Here is a 25,342-nt window from a genome sequence, read left to right on the forward strand (position 1 = left end):
GAAAGCTGCATTATGTACGTTTTTCATAAATAACATGCTCCACATAGATGGAATAGTTGTGTACAATGATTTTTGAGTTTAATACATTTATATTACGTGGAACTACGCACACACCACACTAATATTAATATTGCTTTCTCCAGCATAACTGCCATCTCTATAAAGATTTTACCTGAATCGCGAATCGATTAATGTAGAAAAATCCATTCAGACTAGGTATGTATAGCACTGTTAGGGGTTAAATGGTGCAAGTTTCGTTCCACGTCACTACTTTCATACATCCTACACACGATCCGTGGAAAATTAACAGGTGTGTAAAATAGCATATTCCGAATAGGCAGCAACATTGAAACGACAGTATTTCTGCCATAACAGCAAACAACACAACACCGACCAGTCGAATAACATTATTTAGTTGCTAAATGCCACAAGGCTTTAAGGCGGCTGAATCGTCATATGAAACACTACAGTACATACTTGTCGCATAATTTTTCGAAGCAACGTATGACCACCTGGAGATCCCAGATACTCGCCCAGTTAATACACGCGTAATGTTGAAAGTTAGTGCCATTTTTGGTCCAGACCAGCACAAATATTTATTCGCCGAGATCGCTTCTCACCAACTGATACTACGGCACAGCCGGCTATTTGTTTAATGCAGCACGTCGATATGCCGCTTGCTCGAAGTCCAAGGCCATTACCAACCCACTTGTAAAGATAAATAGAAGAAAGTCCATCGCGCTGGATATTTCAATCATGTGAAATATCAAGCCATTGCAGATTAAAAACATACCAAATATATTTTCGTCTTGCCCGTTTACTGGTAATATGTGAACACTTCTGTTTACAACTACTTTACATGGCAGATGTTTACAAGGCTAATTGACCTTTGCGATATGCCTTTTAACACTCGGAGTCCATCTCCTAAAAGGATATAACAAAGATACTCTTATCATTACTTCAGCTGTATAAATGTTGTGGATACAGTAATGTATGGACTAACGAAAGTGAATTAACACGGCAGAATTTTGCGAGGCCATTTTCTGAGTTGAGCCCTGCCACATTTGTTCTCGTCAGTCACGGATGTGAAGTGTCGAGATGGTGACTGCTGTTCACACATTCAAATATTCACACATTCAAATATTCACTAAGTGTCCAGAAGAGTATACTCTTAACACTTTTTTTGAGACATCAGTCTTCTGATCGGTTTGAAGCGGCCCGCCACGAATTGCTTTCTATACTAACCTCATAATCGCAGAGTAACACTTGCAACCTAAGTCCTAAATTATTTGTTGAATGTATTCCAGTTTCTGTTTTCCTCTACGGTTTTTACCTTCTACAGCACCCTCTAGTACCTTGGAAGTTATTCCGTGATGTTTTAAAAAATGTCCTACCATATTGTTCCTTCTTCTTGTCAGCGTTTTCCATATCTTCCTTTCCTCGCCGATTCTGCGGAGAATCTACTCATTCCATACCTTAGCATTCCACACATTTTTTGGCATTTTTCTGTTGTACGCCACATTTGTTCCGGTTTTCCCACAGGCCGTGTTCTTAATCATACTTTTTCAGAAATTTCTTCTTCAGACTAAGCCCAATGTTTGAAACTAGTTGACTTCTCTTGGCCAGGAATGCCCATTTTGCCAGTGCTAGTTTGGTTTGATATCCTCATTGCTCCCCCTAGATCGCAGAATTCCTTAATTTCTTCCACTTCCTAATGTTAAGTTTCTCACTGTTTTCATTTCTGCCACTTCTCATTACTCTCATCTTTCTTCAATTTACACCCAGTCCATATTCTGTACTCATTAAAAGTTTATTCCACACATCAGATCCTGTAATTCTTCTTCGCTTTCACTGACAACAGCAATGTCATCAGCGAATCTTAGGGTTGATAACCTTTCAGTCTGAAGTTTAATCCCAGCCTTGAATCTTACTTTTATTTCTGTTACTACTTCTTCAACATATAGATTGAACAGCAGGGACGAAAGACTACAGCTTTTTTAATCCAAGCACTTCATTCTTGGTTTTCCACTTTTATTGTTCCCTCTTGGCTCTTGTAAATACTGTACATTACTCATCTTTCCCTACAGCTTACAGCCCCCACCCCCCACCCCCGTCTTTTTCACAGAATTTCAAATACTTTGCACCATTTTCCAGGTCAACATATCCCATGAACACCGAACACAATACTGTTTTTTTTTTTTTTTTTAATGATGCTGTAATATGAATGAGAATAACAGAAATCCAGGCTAGATGCCGATTTCATAGCCCACAAGAAGTCATTTTCGAGTGAACAAGCTAGCAAAATAACATTTGAAAATGTTATGCTGAAACTGATAGCAGCAATCACTTTATAGCTAGAAGCAGACAAATGACGTCCAGTTAGGTGTATATTGTGGCTGATTTATTACGCGTCAAAAATGTTTCGTTTGTGATAGTATTAGGTCTGTTTATCAACTTGCTTAAAAATCAGGGAGTTCTAACAATTTGTGCTAAGTTCTTAATTAATGGTAAGTCACTAGGTGTCTGGTTAAACATTATGCACTGGAATTTATCAAAATACAAATAATATTGTAGTTTGAAGGCGCTTCATTTATTATTTTATATGACTGAATATAAAACTGGGTCTTGAAAACTTTGCTTCAACACCTACAGGTTATCAAAAGCCTATGATATTTGGGGTAAGGCGGGGCTCACATCTATAACTTACAAAGTACAGTAAGCTGAAGGTAACACATTACAAGGAAATGCCAAAAGCCACATAAAGCTAATAAATTACAGTGTAAAATATATCTTATGCAGGTCCAGAATCACTACACAGTGGCTCCAGGAATACTCTTCTGAGTTTAAACACTTCCGCTGCCCACCAAACTACCCAGATATGAAAATGATTGAGCGTATCTGGGATGCTAGCAACGTCCTGTTCAGAAGAGATCTCCACTCCCTTGTACTCTTACAGATTGATGGACAACCCTGGAGGATCCAACGCGTCAATTCCCTCCAGCACTACTTCAGGCATTAGTCTAGTCCTTGCTATTTTGTGTTGCAGCACTCCTGCATGCTCACAGGGACCCTCCACAATATTAGGTAGGGGTACCAGTTTTTCTGGCTCTTCAGTGTGTAATTTTTATTTACCCAAAATAAGTAATATAATATTGCAACTGTAGTAAACATAACAGAGCAGAAAATAAATTTAAGTAGTTGCTCAATGTACATTTTAAGCATTTAAAGACTTGCGAGTGGATACATAGACATTTTCACTGAAATATTCAAAAACTCTTGCATACCATCCTAAGCTAAAGTTGCCCATTAGGTGATCTAAATATAAATATATCACAAGAGTCCAGTGACAATAGGGAACTTCTTAATAAAATTAGGTGTGCCTTAAACAAGGCAATGTCAAATCCAACACGTACAACTGCAAAATACACCACATATTCACAAACCCATGTGATTTTCAGTACAAAAGTGAAGTTACAGAAACTGCTCTGCCAGACCATGGTGCAATATATACATAAATTATTTCATCACAAAAGGATATGTACACCCAAGTGTAAATAAACAAAGCCTAACAGTCGTTGGCTTAAACTGAGGAATGAAGTATGGGAAGTGCTGGAAAAGGTTTTTCACTGGATCATAAAGTAACATGTTTTATAAATATCTTTTCTTATTTACTTCATATAACATGCTCAATAACAAATACTAATAGCAAAGTCAACAATAAGATAGAAAATGGTTAATAAAATATATTTTGGTGTCTATAAACAATCAAAAACCCTCAGTGAGATGTATAAAACTAGGAATGATGAAAACTTTAAAGTGCATTACAGAAGATTAAAAAAATGCCAATGTACTGCAAGTAGCTAAATAATAAGAGGCAAAACTTTACATAAGTAGTGCTGACAATAAAGGCTGAGGCTTGTTGGATTATAAATGCAAATTGTTTGCAATCTGACTTACAGGACATGGCAAAATACAGCTCATTGTCAGAAAAATAACAATGACAGAAGAGAATACTGTCATGAAGCTCTTGAGTGATCTTTCAGCCACAGGAGACACAATACTAAGAGCAAAAAAACAACTTTCAGATACAGTAACACAAGGGAAACATTTATTAGTCTCCGTGAAAGCACTATGGCGCTATTTTCAGTGAAGAACAAGAAACACCGCAAATAATAAAACACCCAAAGAAACAAAATCATCTGGAATTGATAGACTATCATCTTCCTTTCATGTGTCTTTTATCTGGCCAATGCTAAGTCAGGAGTGGTATGAGACTTCTCCAATTTCATGGATAACTATCCATTATTGTGATGGGATCACCAATCCCAAAGGCACTTGGAAGCACTGTCCAGAATCTGTGTACCCTTTCCATATGCATCCAGTGTAGTTGCATAATCAAAGATATACATCATTTTTCAAAGTGTAAGCCCATGGTGTATCAAAGGCAGGACATGGGAACCAGCCTGGTACATACCTGGATAGTTGTGGAAAACCAACTAAAAACTAAATCCAGACTAACCAACACACTGGCTCCAATCATTAATCTATGAGCCTTGCCTTCCAGTGTCCTGGAAACAGGTAATTTAATGCACTCGGATATGCAGATGGGATTGATGGAATATCATGCATAGAAATTAAATATAACATGCAGGAACTCAAGAAAGCTCATATACAACTAATCAACACACTATTCTCTGAAGGAATATTTCCAAACTGCTTGAAGACAGCACTGATAAAACCAAAACATACAAAGGGAAATTAATATGAATCAATTAATTATAGACCCTTAGCTCTTCTAGCAGTCACATTAAAAATATTTGGATGCATTGATGCACAGAGACTCATTACATTTATGTTGAAATATAAATTAATAATAAGAACAATAGATGCAACCACAGATCTCATCTCATAGATGCAACCTAGACTCTAGAAATAAATGTGTAGGAACACTTCTGCATCTAACAAAGGGATTTATCTGTGTAGACCACAAATCTGTAGTTGAAATATGAGAAGAATATGAGATAAAAGGGAACGCAGGAGATCGAATTGTACCATACCTGACAAATGGGAATCAATATACAGAAATTAGAAAAATGACAAAAGAGAAGAAAAGATCTGAAGCAAGAATTCTAAATTTCTCTGTCCCACAGTGATCCACTTTGGTCCATTGCTTTCATTGTTATATGCAAATCACATCACAAACACTACTGATTATGGCAATATAGTTAGTTATGCAGATGACACAGCTCTTTTGTTTTCGTATAAAGATACAGACCACTTGAGGTGTTGGTGGCTAACTAATGCCATATCCAAAGCTTTGTCACAGAAGTAGTTGCATACTCAATTCAGCTTTCCATAAAGTGGCCAATAGCAATGCACATTGTCCCATTTAATGATTCCCTAGCACCATAATGAAAACTGTATGTCAAATAGCCTTGTTAAAGGCAAATATGGCTTGCTAACATGTCAAACTAATGACATAGCACCTAAACTCAATTTTGATTACTTGTTCAAAATCATCCTGACAAACATTCAGTAATGATCTGAAACCAAACTATCAAGCTGACGTACCCTGCCTCAGTCTGGCAACTCAACTATTCCAAGAACAAAACAGTACTGGTGTCAGTCTAGCAACTTGACTATGCCCAGACCAAAACTGTTCTCTGTCCAGCAATCTGCGTCTGCCCAGATTGAATCTGTTCTGCCATAAGATTCATATTAAATTTCAGGAACCATAAAAATTCTACAAATAGGCAGTGCTACTAGCACTTTTTAACAGTTAATTCATAGTGTCTGACAACCTTCAGCATATTTTCCAGCAGTTGGCTTCTGACCACTGAGCTTCAGCACACTATCTATGCTGTGCCACCCAATTTTTCTGGGAATTAAGATATTACATTTTATAAACATATCATGAGCATAGAAGCCATCTCTAGAGACATGGCAACTAACATGTATGTTTGATATCATGTGTGCTGCTGCTTTTCAGAATGTTCATTGCAACTAATTTTCATTTGCATACTGCCAAATATATTGATGGGCCAGAAACACACCCATCTTCTCTGGCTGTGGCAGCATGTAGTCAACCTTATCATAAAATTATCCAGCTGTTGTTGTTGTTGTTGTCGTCACTGCTGCTGCTGTTGTCTTCTTTCAAAGTGATATGAAATAGAATGAACATATGAGGGTTTGGGGTAGGGAAGGTGAATGGTCAACTTTGATTTATTTGAAGCATTTTAGGAAAATGTGGTTTATCTATTAACAAGACCATATATAGGACACTAGTGTGACCTGTTCTTGAGTACTTCCTGAATGTTTGGAATGCACACCAGGTCGTATTAAAGGAAAAGACTGAAGAAATTAAGAGGCAGGCTGGTAAATTTGCTACCAGTAGGTTTAAACAACATGCAAGTATTACAGAGAAGCTTTGGGAACTCAAATGAGAATCACTGAAGGGAAGGTGACATTCTTTTCAAGGAATGACTGAGAAAATTTAAGAGAACCAGCTTTTGAGCTGACTGCAGAATGATCCAAATGTTGCCAATATACATTTTACAAAAGTATCTTGAACATTAGACACGAGAAATTACTGTTCATTCTGAAGTATGTAGATAGTCATTGCTTTCCTCACTCTGTTTGTTAGTGGAACAGGGAAGGAAATGGTTAGTAGTGATACAGAGTACCCTCTGTCATGTACCATATGGTGGCTTGCTGAGTATGCATGTAAATGTAGATGTAGACATAGATCTTCAGTCCAAAGAATGGTTTGATACAATTCTCCACATTATTGTCTGATATAAATTAGGTGGCATCTCATGTTTAAGAGTTTATCTATTTATTACATTATAGACTAGACATATAATTTAAATGTAGGCGTTATTATTCTTTCACATATTATTACTGTTAACAACTTTTTTTTAGTTCTATACATTGGCAATTAATTGTACAATGTATTTTATTTCATCCTATCTAATACTACTTTTGATGCCCTCTGTCAGTCCTATGACGCAGATCCTACACTGCATAGCAATACTCCGGTAGAGGACAGACAAGCATAGTGCAAGCAGTCTCTTTTGTAGACCTTTTACATTTTCTAAGTATTCTACCAATAAATCACAGTCTTTGATTTACTTTCACTACAACATTAGCTATGTGATCATTCCAGTTTAAGTGGTTCGCAATTGTAAGCCCTAAGTATTTAGTTGAGACAACAGCCTTTAAGTTCACAGGCCACAACATGGCTGTGAGTAGAACAGTGATCCAGAAAGTGCATAATAAATTTCTTTATTTCTGTTTATGATCACAAACTTGTTGGGCTCTCAGACTACTGGTTTTGGTCAGCAATGACCAGCTTCAGTTCTGTTTTAAAAACATGTCCTAATATAATGGGGCCATAGTGGCATCATTAAAAGATAAACACAAAATCAGCTTAGCATCATCACACCTATATAAAATAATGATGCCGCTTTGTCTCCACCATATTAGGACATGTTTTCAAAATAGATCTGAAGATGGTCATTGCTGACTGGAACCAGGAGTCTGAGGACCCAACAAGTTTGTGTTCATAGAGGGAAATAAAAAAAAATACTGTTTTAGATTTGTGTGATTTATTGTGTAACTTAAATTTAGCAGATTCTTTTTAGTGCTCATGTGGATGAATTCACACTTTTCATGATTTAGTGTCCTTTGCCACTTTTTTGCACCACATAGAAATCTGGAAATTGAGAGGACATATTCTGAGTATTACTAGCAATGCCTCAACTGACACAATGTGAAAAGCTTCCATCAACCAAATAAATGTTCTGTATTGCACCCTGTTAACTACTCATACTGGTGTTATGAGCAAAAGTCTGTGCACCGAAGCACTTGCATAGTACATGATCACAGTTAGGACAGCTTTATGATATGTTCTTATTGTTTGCACTGGTGGTTTAAATCATAACTGGCTATGCTAGTAGTTTTATTTATTTGTTTATTTTATTTATTTTGGAGTTCCGTTGATCTTTGACATGAGCGTACCGCTGTGATATAGAGTGTGTCAGATTATTATAGTAATTTTGAATTTAGAATTATCTTTTGACAGACAATTTTATATGGCCTATTCCAAGGGTCAAGATCTAGGTTCTGTGAAATGAATTGATTCCAGCTTTCTATTCTTGCCTGCTACAAGCAGTCTTTAAATTACTGCTTAAATGCCTCAGTATCTGCCCAATCTGCAAGCTCTTTCTTCTACAGTGCAGCATTTCTGGTAGAATCTTTGCCCTTCTGGTTTCTGTACTCAGTCTTTGGAGACCCTCATTCCATGGTACTTGTGGACTCCAACCTATTTGTCTTATGGATAGTGTTCCATTATTCATGGCCTCTTGTATGGCTCTGATGTGTTCTTGAGATTTTGTATCCGAGTTGTCATCTTCTTCCACTAGATATAGACAGTGGAAAATATTCTTCAGATGGTTCCATTCGGCTTTCCATACCTTTAACATATTTCATGCATCGTCATCACTGAGTTCATTTCTGAAGGAATCAACTTTAAAGATTATAACATTGCATTCACTTCTGGTGAGCCAGCTTTCAAGACAGAGGCTGTTCAAATACACTTACTTATGACCCTTATCAGCATCAGCGACTGTCACTTTCAAGGTCACCTTTATCACCACGAAGGCCAAGTGTTAGGGTTCCCCACACCTTTTTGTTCTAGGGCAATTGTGTCTTAAAATGGCGGGAAATTGATAAAATGGCTTCCTACTACCTGAGGGTCCACTTGTCACCTCATCTACATTATTGTTGGCAGTGTCCAAGCCATAAGGTCCATTTCTCTCACACCCTGTGTTCTTGGACAGCTTCACTTGCTTACTCTTCCTACACATACAGAGTGTCAGTGGTATAAGCACAGATATTTTTATTTGTGACTGAGGACAATGTACTGAATAACATTACATCAGTATTTACTTCATCTTCAGGCTAATAATTATAGCTATGAGGAATAGTATGTTCTTAGGTTGGTTAGTATCACCAAGTACATATGGCAAAACTAAGCCATTAATGCTTATTTTCCCCTGGGCAGCAAGTCAGGTGTTGAACTGTAGGTGCATGGATGCAAAATGCTTAGTGTATACAGGCAGATGTAGTTCACTTAGTGGTGAAGTTATAACTGTGCAGAAAAATCAGTTAGTAAATTGGGTAATGTGGTTGGGAAGACTGTTAGATGCAAAGAAAGAACAACTAACACACTGAAGTGGTTACATATTAAGGTACCAATGATCACAATACCTGCACTTCCGCACCTAATGCCCTATATATTGTACATATCTTTTCCTTCCCCTCTCTGTGTTCACCTCTTCCTCCTCCCTCTCCCTACACAGCTCCTTCTCTGTCCATAACCTCATACCCATGTCTCTCTGTCTAACACCTCCTGCCTCCTCTCCCTATACATCTCCTCACACCCCCTCAAACTATCCACCTCCTCCTTCTGACCTCCCTCTGTCCATCCCCTTCTGTCCCTCTTTTTTTTGTCCCTCTTTTTTTTTGTCTATCCTCTCCTTTACCCATTCCGACCTTTCTCCAGCCATACCCTTTTGCATGCGTGGCCCTTGCAAACAGGCTAGTAGTACTCCCACAACAAATCTATTGTACAGAGCAGCCTACAAGGCGGACTTCAAGACCATATCTTGCCCCTGATGTGTACACTGTAATACAAAGCAGGCCATAATACTCCACCATGACACCCCAATCATGTAGTGCAGCCTACACCTCAGGGATGAGAAGAAGCAATTGTTGTCCTTAATGTGTAGGCTGTCGTACATAGCAGGTTGATAAGGCAGGCCGATACTATTCCTGCACAAAACGCATGTTGTGTAGGTCAGCCCATCTGGCAGAGTCTGAGAAAATGTTTTTGCTCATATCTCCACGTCTATAACTTCTGCTCATCACTCTATCTGCCCATCTTCTCCTTCTCTCTCTGACCATCTACTCCACCATCTCTCTGTCTATACTCTTCTCCCCACTCCATTCATCTCCCCCATGCCCGTCTCACTGTCCATCACTACCTTTCCCCCTTTGCCCATCTCCTCCTAACCTACCTTTCTTCCTGTCTCCTCCTCCCCCTCTCTCTGACCATATCTTGCTCCCCACCTCTCTGTGCATCCCCCCTGCCCTATCTCTATGTCAATTTCCTCCTCCTCCTCCTCCTCCTCTCTCTGTTCATCTCCTCTTAACTCCTCTCTCCATCCATCTAGCTCTACTCCTCCACCATATCTTTCTGTTCATATCCTTCTCTTCTTCTCTCTTTCCGTTTCTGCCTCCTCTTCTTCCATTTACAACCACCCACTACCCCTCTACAATTTTCACTTGCCTTCTGAATCACCCCCTCCATGCCTCTTTCTGTCCATTTCCTCCTCCCCCTGCTCTGTCCAGCCTCTCCTCTATCTATCTCAACTGGTCATCAGCCATGCTCATCAACACTTGTAGCCCCTGCGGTATAGTTCAATAAAGCAGACTGATACTGCCCCCACAATGCTCCTGTCATGCAGGGCAGGCTACACATCAGGAGCTTGAAAATCATTTATTTGCCCCTGACATACAGGCCCCCATGCAAAGCAGGAAAATAAAGCAGGCCGATACTACTCTAACACAATACACTTGTCCTGCAGGGAACCTACAAGTTGGGGAAAAAAGAAACAATTTCTTGCCCCTGACATGTAGGCTGCCCTGCAAAGAAGGTCGATTTGAGAGGTGATATTGTTTCCACACAACCTACAGGGCGACCTATTCACCAGTGGCTGGAAAAAACATGTTTCTGTCTGTATCTCCACTCCTATTGGACCTAGGAAGCTATAAACTTAACAATGCTGATACTTGTGACGCCTTCTTTTTCTGTCAAAATTTGGCTGTAATCGATCTAGGTGTTTGGGTGGACATTCTGTACAGACACCCCCACCCCCAACACACACACACACACACACACACACACACACACACACACACACACACACAAGCATGCATGCACACATGTACAGGCGCATGCAAACACACACACACACACACACACACACACACACACACACACACACAGCTGGCCAGTGTGGCCGAGCAGTTGTAGGCGCTACAGTCTGGGACCACGCGACCGCTACGGTCGCAGGTTCGAATCCTGCCTCGGGCATGGATGTGTGTGATGTCCTTAGGTTAGTTAGGTTTAAGTAGTTCTATGTTCTAGGGGACTGATGACCTCAGAAGTTAAATCCCATAGTGCTCAGAGCCATTTGAACCATTTGACACACACACACACACACACACACACACACACACACACACACACACACAGACACACACCACTTTATATGTCTGTACATAACATATAACAAATACATCATCTCTGTGTTCACCTCTTCCTCTCCATCCATCTTCTCCTCCCCTTTTTCTTTTCCACATGCCAACATGGCCTCTACACTTTCCACCTGCCTCCTACAACTCCTTTCTCTGTGCATCTTCTCCTCCCTCTCTTTGCGATCATCTGCTCCTCCCTCTCTTGGATAAACGTTTGGCACACATCTTGCACAAATCTCCTTCTCCCCCTCACTCTGTCCACCTCTTCCTCCCGTTTCCTCTATCCACATCATCCTGCCATTTCTATCAGTCCAGCTGTTCCTCCCACTTTCTCTCTCTCTCCAACCCCTCCTGCCTCCTCTCTTTGTCCAATTCCTTTGCATCCTCTTTCCAGCCATTTCTTGCTCCCCTTGTCCTTTGTCCACATTCTCCCCCCTCATTCTACCAATCTCCTCCTCCCCAATCTCTCTGCACAACATCTATTTCCTCTCCAATGTCTTTGTCCATCCCCTTCCCCCTCCCCCACACTGCCCACCCCCTTTTACCCCTCACTATCTATTTTCTCCTCTCCCCTCTTTCTTTCTCTGTCCATTCCTTCCCCCTACACTGCCCACATCCTTTTACCCCTCTCTCTGTCTATTTTCTCCTCTCCTCCCCTCTCTCTTTGCGTCTCCTCTCCCTTTCTATCAGTCCTTTTCTCTGTCCATCCGTTCCTCTATCCATCTCAGCCTTACACCAGCCATGCCCATACACACATGTAGCCCCTGCACAACAGGTTGATGAAGCAGGTTAATGCTACCATTTTAACATGCATGTCATTTAGGGCAGCATATGTTACAGGCAGGAAGACAGTTTTTTGCCCCATTGTGTAGGCTGATCAGCAAAGCCGGTCAAAAAGGCGGGTCATAACTATTCCTATACAACACATCAGTCATGCAGGCAGGCTATATGACAGGGGCTAAATAAACAAGTTTTTGTCTGTACATCTCTTCCTATTGAAGCTGGGAATTTATTAATCCCATAGTGCTGATACTTGTGAAGTTTGCTGTTTGTACACACAATATGGTTGAAATCGATGAAGCAGTTGGGAGGGTGATCACAGACATACATATGTACAAACATACAAGTAGCCTGTTTTGCATATACACTCACATTTTCCCTGTGGCTTCACCTGCATACATGTGTGTCACATATAATGTGCACATCTCTTGGTCTATCTCCTCCTTTTTTTCTCTCTTTGCCTATTATCTCCTTGCATCCCTGTCTGTCCATCTCATCTTTCACCTCTCTCTGTCCGTACCATCCTCTCTCTCTGTCCATCTCATCCAACCTCTCTCTTTGTCCATCACCTCCTCCTCCCTCCCTGTGTTGAGTCTCCTCCTGCTCCTCTCTCTTTACCTACCCCTTCCTGCCCCCTGTCCCTCCTCTTCTGCCCCCTCTTTCTCCATCCATCCCTTTGTCCATCACTCTCGTCACCCAGGTATGCCCACCTGCACATTTAGCTCCTGCAAAAGAGGACAATAATCCAGGCTTGTGCTTCTTCCACAAGACACCTCTTGGGCAGCACAGCCTATATGCTAAGGGCTTGGATGTATAGGCTGCCATGCAAAGCCAGCTAATAAATCAGACCGAAAAAAAGGTCAATACTACTCCATCACAACATCCCTGTTGTGTTGGGTAGCCTACATGCTGGGGGCTGGAAAACTGTTTCTTGCCCCTGATGTCTAAGCTGTCCAGAAAAGCAGGTCGACATGATTCACACACAACACACCTATTGTGCAAGAGAGCTATACAGCAGCAGCTTAAAAACATGTCTGTATCTCCATAAATATTTAAGATAGAGCACTATAATCAGCCCTATGGTAGTTCTCCAACGGCAAAGAGTTTGTTTGTCCAATTTGGCCCACTTTGGTCAAGGGCTTAGGAGGAGTTGCTAAATCTCTCCATCATCTCCTCTGTTAATCTTGACCTTCTCCTAGACATGCCCATCTGTATGTATAGCCCCCACAAATGAGATCGATAATGGAGGCTTGTATTACTTTCACAAAATGCGTTTCCTGCCCCTCATTGATAAGACAGGCCCAAAGGTCTGGAAGGAATAGTTACAAATTCATACATACACATTTGTACACATATATAGACTAACCCTTTCCTTGCGGCTTCACATGCATATGCATTTGATGCACATACTGAACACATCTCCTCTCCCCCCCATGTTCACTTTTCCTCCCATCTGTCTGTCCACCTCATCCTCCCACCTCTGTCTATCAACTCCACCTCTCCTTTGTTTTCCATCTGTCCACAATCCATCCACAGGATGAAAAGTATTTAAACCGACAAACTCTGGGAGATTGTAGGGGACATCAAATATTTTTCACCAATGTCATTTTGTCCTATGAGGAGTATTTAACCGGTAGAGGAAGATTTCTCACGTGGCAAATTAATTAAACCAACAAAAACTTTTCCATTTTTTTATGATCAAGAGACAACACATTAACACAACCCAATTTCAATTACAGTAGATTTTCAAAAATGCCTCCATTGACACATAAACAAAGGTTACACCATCGGATCATGTTCTGTCTGACACGGTCAGAAACCCCTGCTGTTCCTGCTGTTGCTACTATCCGGGCAACCAGATCCTCTTCTGATGCAACAGGAGTTGCATAAACAAGGTTGCGCATTTCTTCCCACTCAAAAATGTCCAGATGGGACATACATCTACATCTACATTTATACTCCGCAAGCCACCCAACGGAGTGTGGCGGAGGGCTCTTTACGTGCCTCTGTCATTACCTCCCTTTCCTGTTCCAGTCGCGTATGGTTCGTGGGAAGAACGACTGCCGGAAAGCCTCCGTGCGCACTCGAATCTCTCTAATTTTACATTCGTGGTCTCCTCGGGAAGTATAAGTAGGGGGAAGCAATATATTCGATACCTCATCCAGAAACGCACCCTCTCGAAACCTGGACAGCAAGCTACACCGCGATGCAGAGCGCCTCTCTTGCAGAGTCTGCCACTTGAGTTTGCTAAACATCTCTGTAACGCTATCACGGTTACCAAATAAGCCTGTGACGAAACGCGCCGCTCTTCTTTGCTCTTCTTTGGATCTTCTCTATCTCCTCCTTCAACCTGACCCGGTACGGATCCCACACTGATGAGCAATACTCAAGTATAGGTCGAACGAGTGTTTTGTAAGCCACCTCCTTTGTTGATGGACTACATTTTCTAAAGACTCTCCCAATGAATCTCAACCTGGTACCCGCCTTACCAACAATTAATTTTATATGATCATTCCACTTCAAATCGTTCCGCATGCATACTCCCAGATATTTTACAGAAGTAACTGCTACCAGTGTTTGTTGTACAATAAAGGATCCTTCTTTCTATGTATTCGCAATACATTACATTTGTCTATGTTAAGGGTCAGTTGCCACTCCCTGCACCAAGTGCCTATCCGCTGCAGATCTTCCTGCATTTCGCTACAATTTTCTAATGCTGCAACTTCTCTGTATACTACACCATCATCTGCGAAAAGCTGCATGGAACTTCCGACACTATCTACTAGGTCACTTAAATGTATTGTGAAAGGCAATGGTCCCATAACACTCCCCTGTGGTACGCCAGAGGTCACTTTAACGTCTGTAGACGTCTCTCCATTGATAACAACATGCTGTGTTCTGTTTGCTAAAAACTCTTCAATCCAGCCACACAGCTGGTCTGATATTCCGTAGGCTCTTACTTTGTTTATCAGGCGACAGTGCGGAACTGTATCGAACGCCTTCCGGAAGTCAAGGAAAATAGCATCTACCTGGGAGCCTGTATCTAATATTTTCTGGGTCTCTGAACAAATAAAGCGAGTTGGGTCTCACACGATCGCTGATTCCGGAATCCATGTTGATTCCTACAGAGTAGATTCTGGGTTTCCAAAGACGACATGATACTCGAGCAAAAAACATGTTCTAAAATTCTACAACAGATCGACGTCAGAGATGCAGGTCTACAGTTTTGCGCATCTGCTCAACGACCCTTCTTGAAGACTGGGACTACCTGTGCTCTTTTCCAATCATTTGGAACCTTCCGTTCCTCTAGAGACTTGCGGTACACGGCTGTTAGAAGGGAGGCAAGTTCTTTCGCGTACTCTGTGTAGAATCGAATTGGTATCCCATCAGGTCCAGTGGACTTTCCTCTGTTGAGTGATTCCAGTTGCTTTTCTATTCCTTGGACACTTATTTCGATGTCAGCCATTTTTTCGTTTGTGCGAGGATTTAGAGAAGGAACTGCAGTGTGGTCTTCCTCTGTGAAACAGCTTTGGAAAAAGGTGTTTAGTATTTCAGCCTTACGCATGTCATCCTCTGTTTCAATGCCATCATCATCCCGGAGTGTCTGGATATGCTGTTTCGAGCCACTTACTGATTTAAAGTAAGACCAGAACTTCCTAGGATTTTCTGTCAAGTCGGTACACAGAATTTTACTTTCGAATTCACTGAACACTTCACGCATAGTCCTCCTTACCCTAACTTTGACATCGTTTAGCTTCTGTTTGTCTGAGAGGTTTTGGCTGCGTTTAAATTTGGGGTGAAGCTCTCTTTGCTTTCGCAGTAGTTTCCTAACTTTGTTGTTGAACCACGGTGGGTTTTTCCCGTCCTTCACAGTTTTACTCGGCACGTACCTGTCTAAAGCGCATTTTACGATTGCCTTGAACTTTTTCCATAAACACTCAACATTGTCAGCGTCGGAACAGAAATTTTCGTTTTGATCTGTTAGGTAGTCTGAAATCTGCCTTCTATTACTCTTGCTAAACAGATAAACCTTCCTCCCTTTTTTTATATTCCTATTAACTTCCATATTCAGGGATGCTGCAACGGCCTTATGATCACTGATTCCCTGTTCTGCACTCACAGAGTCGAAAAGTTTGGGTCTGTTTGTTATCAGTAGGTCCAAGATGTTATCTCCACGAGTCGGTTCTCTGTTTGATTGCTAGAGGTACATCTGGGGATCGAGCAGGCCACGGTACAGGACCACCTCTGCCAATCCACGTTTCTGGTTACCGTCAGTCCAGGAAACAACGCACACGATGACTGAAATGTGCCAGTGGCCCGTCATGTTGGAACCACATGCATTGTCTTGTAGGGATTGGGACGTCTTCTAGCAATTCTGGCAATGCTCTGACGAGAAAATTGTAATAGTGCCTGCCATTTAAAGGCCTAGATAGCAGATACAGCCCAATTAAATAGTCCCCAACAACACCGACCCACACATTAACGAAGAGGAGGAGGAGGAGGAGTTTAGTGTTTAACGTCCCGTCGACAACGAGGTCATTAGAGACGGAGCGCAAGCTCGGGTGAGGGAAGGATGGGGAAGGAAATCGGCCATGCCCTTTCAAAGGAATCATCCCGGCATTTGCCTGAAGCGAATTAGGGAAATCACGGAAAACCTAAATCAGGATGGCCGGAGACGGGATTGAACCGTCGTCCTCCCGAATGCGAGTCCAGTGTGCTAACCACTGCGCCACCTCGCTCCATTAACGAAGAACCGCACTTGATGAGCACCAGTAACTGTGGCATGTGGGTTATCACAGTCCAAACATGTGAATTGTGCATGTTGAAGACTCCATCATGCCCGAACGTTGCTACATCGGCAAACAACACAGAGGATGGAAATGTAGGATGCATTTCACACTGTTCCAGGTACCATTGCAAAAACTGTGCTCTGGGTGGATAATCAACTGGTTCCAGGTTGTGGACACACTGTAAGTGAAATGGATGTAACAATTACTCTCGATGGACTGTTCTTACATTCGTCTGATTCGTCCCCATGTGCAATTGCATGAGTGCTGATTGAAGGATCCTGCTCCACATGCTGCAAGACAGCTTCCTGAAATTGCAGCATTTTTACCGTGCAACGGCATCCCTGTCCCGGTAATCTGCTAAATGACCTGGTCTCACGCAGACGTTGGTACACAGCAGCAAAGATTGTATGATGTGGGATACGGCGATTAGGATATTGTTGTTGATGAACCCGCTGTGCAGCTCATCTGTTATGGTACGCTACATAGTATGCGCCAACCATATTAGTGTAGTCACTCCAGGTGTATCGCTCCATTAGTAAACAGAGACAATGCGCTACTACACTGGTGGACAGCAGTTGCCTACAACTGAAGAGTATAATACGCCCTCTAACAACTGAAGGTCATAATACAGCCTCAAACAAATGAAGAGCGTAATATGGCCTCCACCGGTTTAAATAATCCTCATAGGAAAAAATGACATTAGGGAAAAATATTTGTTTTGATGTCCCCTACAACCTCCCAGAGTTTGGCGGTTTAAATACTTTTCACCCTGTATACCTTCCATCTCCCTCTTATGAATTCCCCCATCATGCTCTCTCTGTGCCCATTTCCCACTCTCTTTCACTCAGTCCATCGCTTCCTCTATCGATTTCAACCTGTCTCCATCTGCTGCAATACAACAAAGCGTCGATACTGCACCCATAACAAGCCTGTCACACAGTGCAGGCTACATATCAGGGGCCTGAAAATCATTTATTTGTCCCTGACATCCATGCCACGTTGCAAAGCAAATCGATAAAGCCGGCCAAATCTACTATTACAGAACACGCCTGTTGTGCTGGGAAGCCTAAATTGTTTCTTGTCTCTGACATGTAGGCTGTCCTGTAAAGCAACTAGATTTGGCAGGCAGATATTGTTCCCTCCCAACACACCTGTTATTCAGGACTGCATGTATGCTGGAAGCTGGAAAAGACATGCCTCCCTCTGTCCATACCCTCCTCACCACCCTCTCTGACACATCTCTTCCTTGCCTCCTGTTTCTGCCAATTTTATCATTGCACCCTCTCTGTCTGGCAACTTTTCCATCCTCTCTCTATCTCTTAACTACCCACTTCTCTGCCAATCTCCTGCTCCCCTGTCTCTGCTCATTTCCTTCGACCCCCTTCTCTCTGTCAACCTCCTCCTCCTCATCTTTCCGTGCAACTACTCTTTCCTTCCTTCTCTGCCCCTCTTACTCCATTTATCTCTGTCCAACACCTCTTTCCCCTTTTCTTTTTGAGCATCTCATTCTCGCCTTTTCCTTGTCCATCTTGTCATCCCCCTCTGCCTATCCATCCACTGCTCCCCTAGTATCTCTGTATATCACCTCCTGCCCCCCCCCCCCCCCACTTATCTTATCCATCCCTCCTACACCCCCTTTGTATTCATTCTCTGCACTATCTATCTCACACTTCACCCAGCCATGCCCATCCACACTTATAACCCCCACAAAACAGGTCGATAACCATGCAGACACTACTGCCAAAACACACCTGTCATGCCAAGCAGCTTGCGTATCAGGGGCTTGAAAATTGTTTTCTTGCTGCTGACATGCAGGCTGCCCAGTAAAGCAGGTCCATAAAACATGCCAATACTATTTCCACGCAACATACTTGTTGTGCACAGCAGCCTATTTGGGAGTGGCTGAAAAAAAACACACATATTTGCCTGTATTACTGCTCCTATTTGGAGCTAGAGGTTTATAAACCCCACAATACTAATGCTAGTGAAGTTTTCTTTTTATGGGCTAAATTTGGCTGGAATCTATTAAAGGTCTGGGAGAAGATCTCAGACATACATACAGTCTCCTTTTGTACATATATACACATATATAAACACACACATGAATAGCCAGAGTTCATATACATATATAGTGCCATCACAAGACATTATGCAACCACCACACATTGAAAGCTATGCCATTGCATGCCATTCATGGCTGATCAGCTCGTTGATGGTGCTGTGCTATGTGTATTGTGACACAGATGCCACCGAGCAAACCTTTACAGAACACCTAGCAGTAGGATTAGTTTGGTTTTGGATGGTGAGCATGTATCTGCCAGCGCCAGAGTTCAGTAATGGATGCAGCTGTCAGATTTAACTGCGTGATGGACTGTCATGATGGATGACAACAACAAGGAAGTGGTTATTGGCTGGAGACTTACGATATGGCAAGACTGGGCACAGTTTGCTTCAGGGCTTTCTGGCTGGCTGTTGCCAAAGTAGAACCTGGAGACAGTATAATTGTCTGTATGAGTGTGTTACTAGACAGGGTTGTTCCCTTGAGGTGGAGGCCTGAAGATGTTATAAAGTGGCGTGTACTTCTATGTGTACTGAGTGAATTCAGCCTGATAAGAACACGTTTTAAAACCAGTACTTGCCTTTTAACTGTGCTTCAGATCTGTCAATTCTCGATTCCCTAAGTTTTTCAGATGTGTGTTCTTTTGATGTCATTTGAATTTTCATGATATTCTATGCAATCAACCATTCTTTGTTTAACTGTCATGTTGCAGGTGATGGTTATTGGGACTGTATTTTTATTACAAAAATTCTATTAAAGATTTGAACTAGAATTTGCTCCTTGCACAATAGTTTTGTGTGTAATTATTAATATGCATGTATTTCTTTACCCTTGCTGTAACAGTTTTGGTCTGAAAAAAGTAATTGTCTTTTAAATTTCTAAACTGTGCCATTTTTATGAGAAAGTAAATATTCAGAAATTCTTTAAATAAAATAAAAATAATTTTAGCAAGGAGCAAGAACCACTCACATCTCAACCCAGTCCTACAACTGCCTCTGGCAGCATATATAAAGACAGATATGTAAAAAAAATTGCTAATTTGTGGTAAGTTCCTATGGGACCAGACTGCTGAGGTCATGTCTCTAAGCTTACACACTACTTAATCTAACATAAACTTACACTAAGGACAATACACACACACACACACACACACACACACACACACACACACACACACACACACACACACATATACATATGCCTAAGGGAGGACTCATACTTCCAACTTGGGGAGGGGGAGGGGGGCCTTGTGAACCATTGCAAGATGTCTGAGACCATGTGGCTACCCTGTGCGGCAGTATATATGTGGTTTACAACCATCTAGCTCCAGTAGGTGTGGAGATATGGGCAACAAATTCTACTGCCCTGACATGTAGGCTGCTTGCTTGTGTGGGTAGTATTAGCAGCATTCCAAAGTGTATACATGTGGATGGGCACAGGTGAAATGAGAGAGAGGGGGAGGAGATTGATAGTGAGAGGAGGGGATATGAAGTGGACAGAGAAAGAGGAAGGAGGAGATGGACAGAAAGAGGGGGAGGGGGAATGAGGGGATGAACAGAGAGGGAGAGAAGCAGGAGATGCAGGAGGCATGTGGAAGGTATAGACAGGCAGTGAACTGGTGGAAAAGAAGAGGGGGATAGGAGATGGACAGAGTGTGGGGGAGGAAGAGATGGACAGAGACACAGATGAAGAGAAGATGTCTGCAATAAAGGTTTCAAATGATTACATGGGCGAAGACACAGGGAAAAGGCTATACATGTATAGTGAGATACATTTTATTACACTAATACCAGTAACATGAAACATATACACACACACTCACACATAGCATGCAGTCAACTGAGTCACACACCTATTAAGCTATTATAGATGGTTCATACTATTTCACACACACTCAGACACTGATACCCTTTTTATGAATAAACACATCTACTCTGTTACTATCACCCTAGTGAACAATGTGAGTGTGGGAGCATTTTGATCATATACTCACAAATGAACCATTTGCCACGTGATGCAACAGACTTATTTAATATTTTGATACAGTGTTTACCACATGGTTACACGATCAAATGCTTACTTGGCATGCTATATATGGAGGTTGATGTGGAACACTGTCAACACCATGAAGTAGGCACCACTTGTAATAATCACTTGTGAGAGCCTCTGAGACCACGTAACACACACCCTTTACTGACCTTTGGGTGGCACATGGGTCTGTATGCTACATGCACACTTTTCATCTGCGGCAACTATCGATCACCAGTGACGATAGATGAGGAGTGCTCTGTCTTTGGATTTAGTGAGCTTTGGATCTTATTGGGGACTATGTTAGTATCTGCTTTATGTGTGTTATTTTTTGATTCTTGTGCATGAATAAAGAGTGTTGGTTATTTCTATCTAGAGGCTTGTTAGTGTCGATTGAATACCCACATCGGTGATCCTCCAGTCACTTGAATACTTTTCAGTTTGTGTATCTTTTATTACAAGATTTGCACCAGCTCAAAATACGACTCAACTTCCAACTTCCCTGACAGTGCAGCGCACCACTACCGCAGAATTGACTTTTGACAGTGCAGCGCAATGTTTTTTTCATGGTTACTACCAATACAATGAGCATGCTCGTTTCTCCAGTGTTTACTCTGCCATAACAGGTGACTCTAACGTCCTTTGTCACACCACTCCAGGTGCAACACACACCAGCAATGACACCTGCTACTGGATTCTATGTTCGCCAGGACGTTTCTTCTGCACAAGGTTCTGCTTCCTCTCTCCAGACTTTCTACCTCACTTCACTATGGATCACTCGGCTTTACAATTTTTCAGCCCACATGCACAGCTTCCCCCTTTCCAGTATGACCCGCCATTACAAACATCACACACATTCGACGTCGACTTTCTCGCAGATCATCTGATGCCATTTAATGTGCTCATTTCTGCACTGGAAAAGAGGACACCTGAGTCAACCGCGCCATGATACCCTGCATCTTCTCGACCTACCACGGCATGTAGACCTCAGGCGACGCACCAGCCATGGTTCAGCACCAACACTTGGCACTCAGTCGCGAATTCCCGCCTTCCTTTGAGAATCCATCTGAGTCGGTCATCGATGCTTCTTCTAGGCTTTACTTGGTGTCATGTGCTGGCCCCTCCTGCACAGAACACGGACGATGGATCACCAGCAATACACCTCAGCACTGCTGCTTTTATTTCACCCATCTGGCTTCACAATTCTTCCATGCCGGCTGTGGTGTGTTTGTCATGTGGCCATACAGGCCCTTCTCCACATGATCTGTGAGTGCTGGGGATTATATAGCGCCGGCTGGAGTGGCCGAGCGGTTCTAGGTGCTACAGTCTGGAGCCGCGCGACTGCTATGGTCGCAGGTTCGAATCCTGCTTCGGGCATGGATGTGTGTGATGTCCTTAGGTTAGTTAGGTTTAAGTAGTTCTAAGTTGTAGGGGACTGATGACCTCAGAAGGTAAGTCCCATAGTGCTCAGAGCCATTTGATTATATAGCGGCAGCACAAGTACCAGACTTTCACCAAAACATCGCTCCTGTCACTGCTGCATAGCCAACGCCAGCAGATGCTACTTCTCCAAAGTCTCATGCCGTCCGCACCCTACCGACGCTGCCACAAGCTCTCCCTCCTCGCCTTTTACTGGAGCTTCCACTGATACAGATGAACAACCCCGTGATGTGGTATACCTCGGTGGACAACTTGTTGGACATACACAGATTCGTAGATGACTTCACTCATTTTGTTTGTTTGGTGAGCCATTTGCATGACCACACTGATCTTTTAGTGACTTGTTGCTAAACCTATGCAAATGTAATAAATATGCTTTTGCTCATGTACTCCTCATCAAACGTTTTTCATGTAGAGCAGCTGATACAAACCATGGAATCATTTACGACGAAAGTTTAGGTGACAGAAATGGTTCTAATGGCTCTGAGCACTATGCGACTTAACTTCTGAGGTCATCAGACGCCTAGAACTTAGAACTAATTAAACCTAACTAACCTAAGGACATCACACACATCCATGCCCGAGGCAGGATTTAGGTGACAGAATCCGCTGCAGCTGTGGCGATGCCACCATGTTCAAGTCACGGGAGAGGTCATGCTGGACTCAGTGCTCTGGGCGTTGCTGCTAGTTAAACTGCCGCAGGAATTACTAATACAGTTGCTTTCTCATATCTCACCATCAAGCAAAGATAAACTACAGTTGGCTGACCAGGCATACGCCATTCGACACCGCTGCCTACATCCCTCATGGAGTGCAGCATCTCTTACTGAGTTTGATATGCCAGAACCTATACTTTCTCCAACTGGTGGTAGAGTTTGGCGCGGGCTCATCAAACTGCAGCCGAGCCAGCACGCCGCCACCCCCCTCCCCCCTCTCCTCCCTTCCACTCACCTCGCCAGCTGCCAAGGGAAGAGTAGCGGTCCCAGCTGACTTAAGTGCAGCCCCACAGCCAGTATATCCGCTACTCTGGTTCCATACAACTTTCAGGGACGCCTCCCACAACAGCCGACCGCCTCGTGCGTTCTCAAACACTTCACGCAGGCGACAGTAGGCGCCACGGCTCTTGAGGATGACAAAGGGCGCTTACAGACGTTTCATTCTACTCGATCCTCTTCTCCCTGAGGCCGTCTGTATACCTTGGATTTAAGCTCGCATCGTCATTTCCTCGTCGACATGGGAGCTAATGTTTGTGTTCTTCCACTCTCATTCACTGTAGCACATTAACGCCAACCAAACTTGTCCTTCAAGCGGCCAATAAATCGACACTTCGCGTCGACGACATGGTCGTGTTACCTATTAAACTCATTCCCCCGCGAACCGTTCACATGGGCCTTCCATATGGCCGACGTTGAAGACCTGGTACTCGGTATTGATTTCCTGATTCACTTCGGCCTGTCACCTGACCTCCTGTCACTTGGTTTAGTGCACCATACTTCAGGTACACACAGTGCACGCTCAGTCGCTCCCTCAGCTCCCCCTCCCCCTCAGCCCTCCGACGATACTGACACAGCTCTCGTGGAAGGCTCTTCTCTGGCAAACTGCCTCACTGCTTACATCCCTCGGCCCCAAACCGAGCGCTCTGCAGTCGACGATCTCCGCGCTTACAATGCAGAACTGAATCACACCATCTCGACAGCTAAGTAGGTGCTTGCGGATACGCAACATCTCAATGCCAAGTGTCTACACCGCCGTATTTCGATAGACGCGATGCGCCTCTTATGACTCTGGCGCGCCTGCCCTCCGCCACTCCGATGGCATCTCAAGTTAGTGACCCTTGTGTGCTTCTGACTTCTACTCGAGACGTTCTCTTGCTGTGTTCGTCGGGTGAATGGAATGCTACTAGGGGTGGGACTACATATGAAGTTCTCATGACAGATTCCCCCCCCCCCCCCTCTCCCACGTCCCCAGTGCGTCACTGCCTCCCTCCACACAAAATAAGCCTTGTTAAGGCTACGATGGATGAACTTCTGAGGGCAGGAATTGTTCAAACATTGGACAGTAACTGGTCTTTCCCTAACACTTAGTCCCCAAAAATGACAGAACGGTGCGCCTCTGCAGCGACTATCGTCGTCTTAATGCGCACACCATAATAGACAATCATCTAATCGCACATATTGAGGACTTGGCCCAGCTACTTGTTGAGCAAGCATTTTCTGTGTTTTCGACCGCCGCAAAGCATATTTACAAATACCGAGGGAACAGAGTGATGTACCCAAAACACTGTTGATCATCCCCTTCAACCTTTACGAATTTTGTTGCTCGCAGTAAGGCCTCAAAAACGCGGCTCAAACTTTACAACGTTTCATTGACTCACTTCTCTTTAACTGCTCTTACTGCTGTGCATAGCTAGATGGCATTCTCATTTTCTCCTCCTCTGACAAGGCACATGAGCTATACCTGGCCATGTTACAGGACTTGCTGGCAATTAACAGAGTCAAGATTATTCACGATAATTCACAGCTTCGACACATCTTTGTTACCTTTCTTGGGTACAGTGCCTCCTGTAAGGGTATATGTCCTCCACAAGATTGGATCAACTGCCTTCACAGTCTACCACTCCCTGTGAATTTCCGCGAATTGCGCTAGTTTTTGGAGACCATCAGCTTTATCAGACACAACTCACTGTTGGCGGCAGCTACCCAGCCCTCGTTACAGATGCTCTAGCTGCAAACAAACTTCCGGTAATCACTGTGTACAGCGCTCTGAGAATCTCAAGACAGCAGTAGAACATGCTGTCACTCTTGCCCACTCCTTGCCAGATGCTCGCATCTCTACTATGGTGGTTACAAGTGATTTTGCAATTGGTGCGGTTCTATAACAACACATGGGTGACATAACTCAGCCATTCAATTTTTTTTTACAA

The 25,342-nt window shown here is 42.9% G+C and overlaps 1 protein-coding gene across 2 annotated transcripts in view; it reads right to left on the reverse strand.

Moving 5' to 3' along the window:
- LOC124776893 (probable enoyl-CoA hydratase, mitochondrial) overlaps nt 1-904 on the reverse strand; it is an 83,732-nt gene extending 82,828 nt beyond the window's left edge. The window contains exon 1 of one of the 2 annotated variants that reach the window (XM_047252080.1): nt 794-904. Coding sequence is in view for 1 of the 2 variants with exons in the window: in XM_047252079.1 (XP_047108035.1) it covers nt 478-571 (94 nt within the window). In the remaining variant the exon portion in view is untranslated. Of the gene's footprint in view, nt 1-477; nt 680-793 lie in introns of those variants that run through there. The other variant, XM_047252079.1, reaches the window with a different exon arrangement.
- Between the last annotated feature and the right edge of the window lie 24,438 nt (nt 905-25,342).

This window comes from Schistocerca piceifrons, chromosome 2, assembly GCF_021461385.2.
Source record: "Schistocerca piceifrons isolate TAMUIC-IGC-003096 chromosome 2, iqSchPice1.1, whole genome shotgun sequence".
NCBI classification, from domain to species: domain Eukaryota; kingdom Metazoa; phylum Arthropoda; class Insecta; order Orthoptera; family Acrididae; genus Schistocerca; species Schistocerca piceifrons.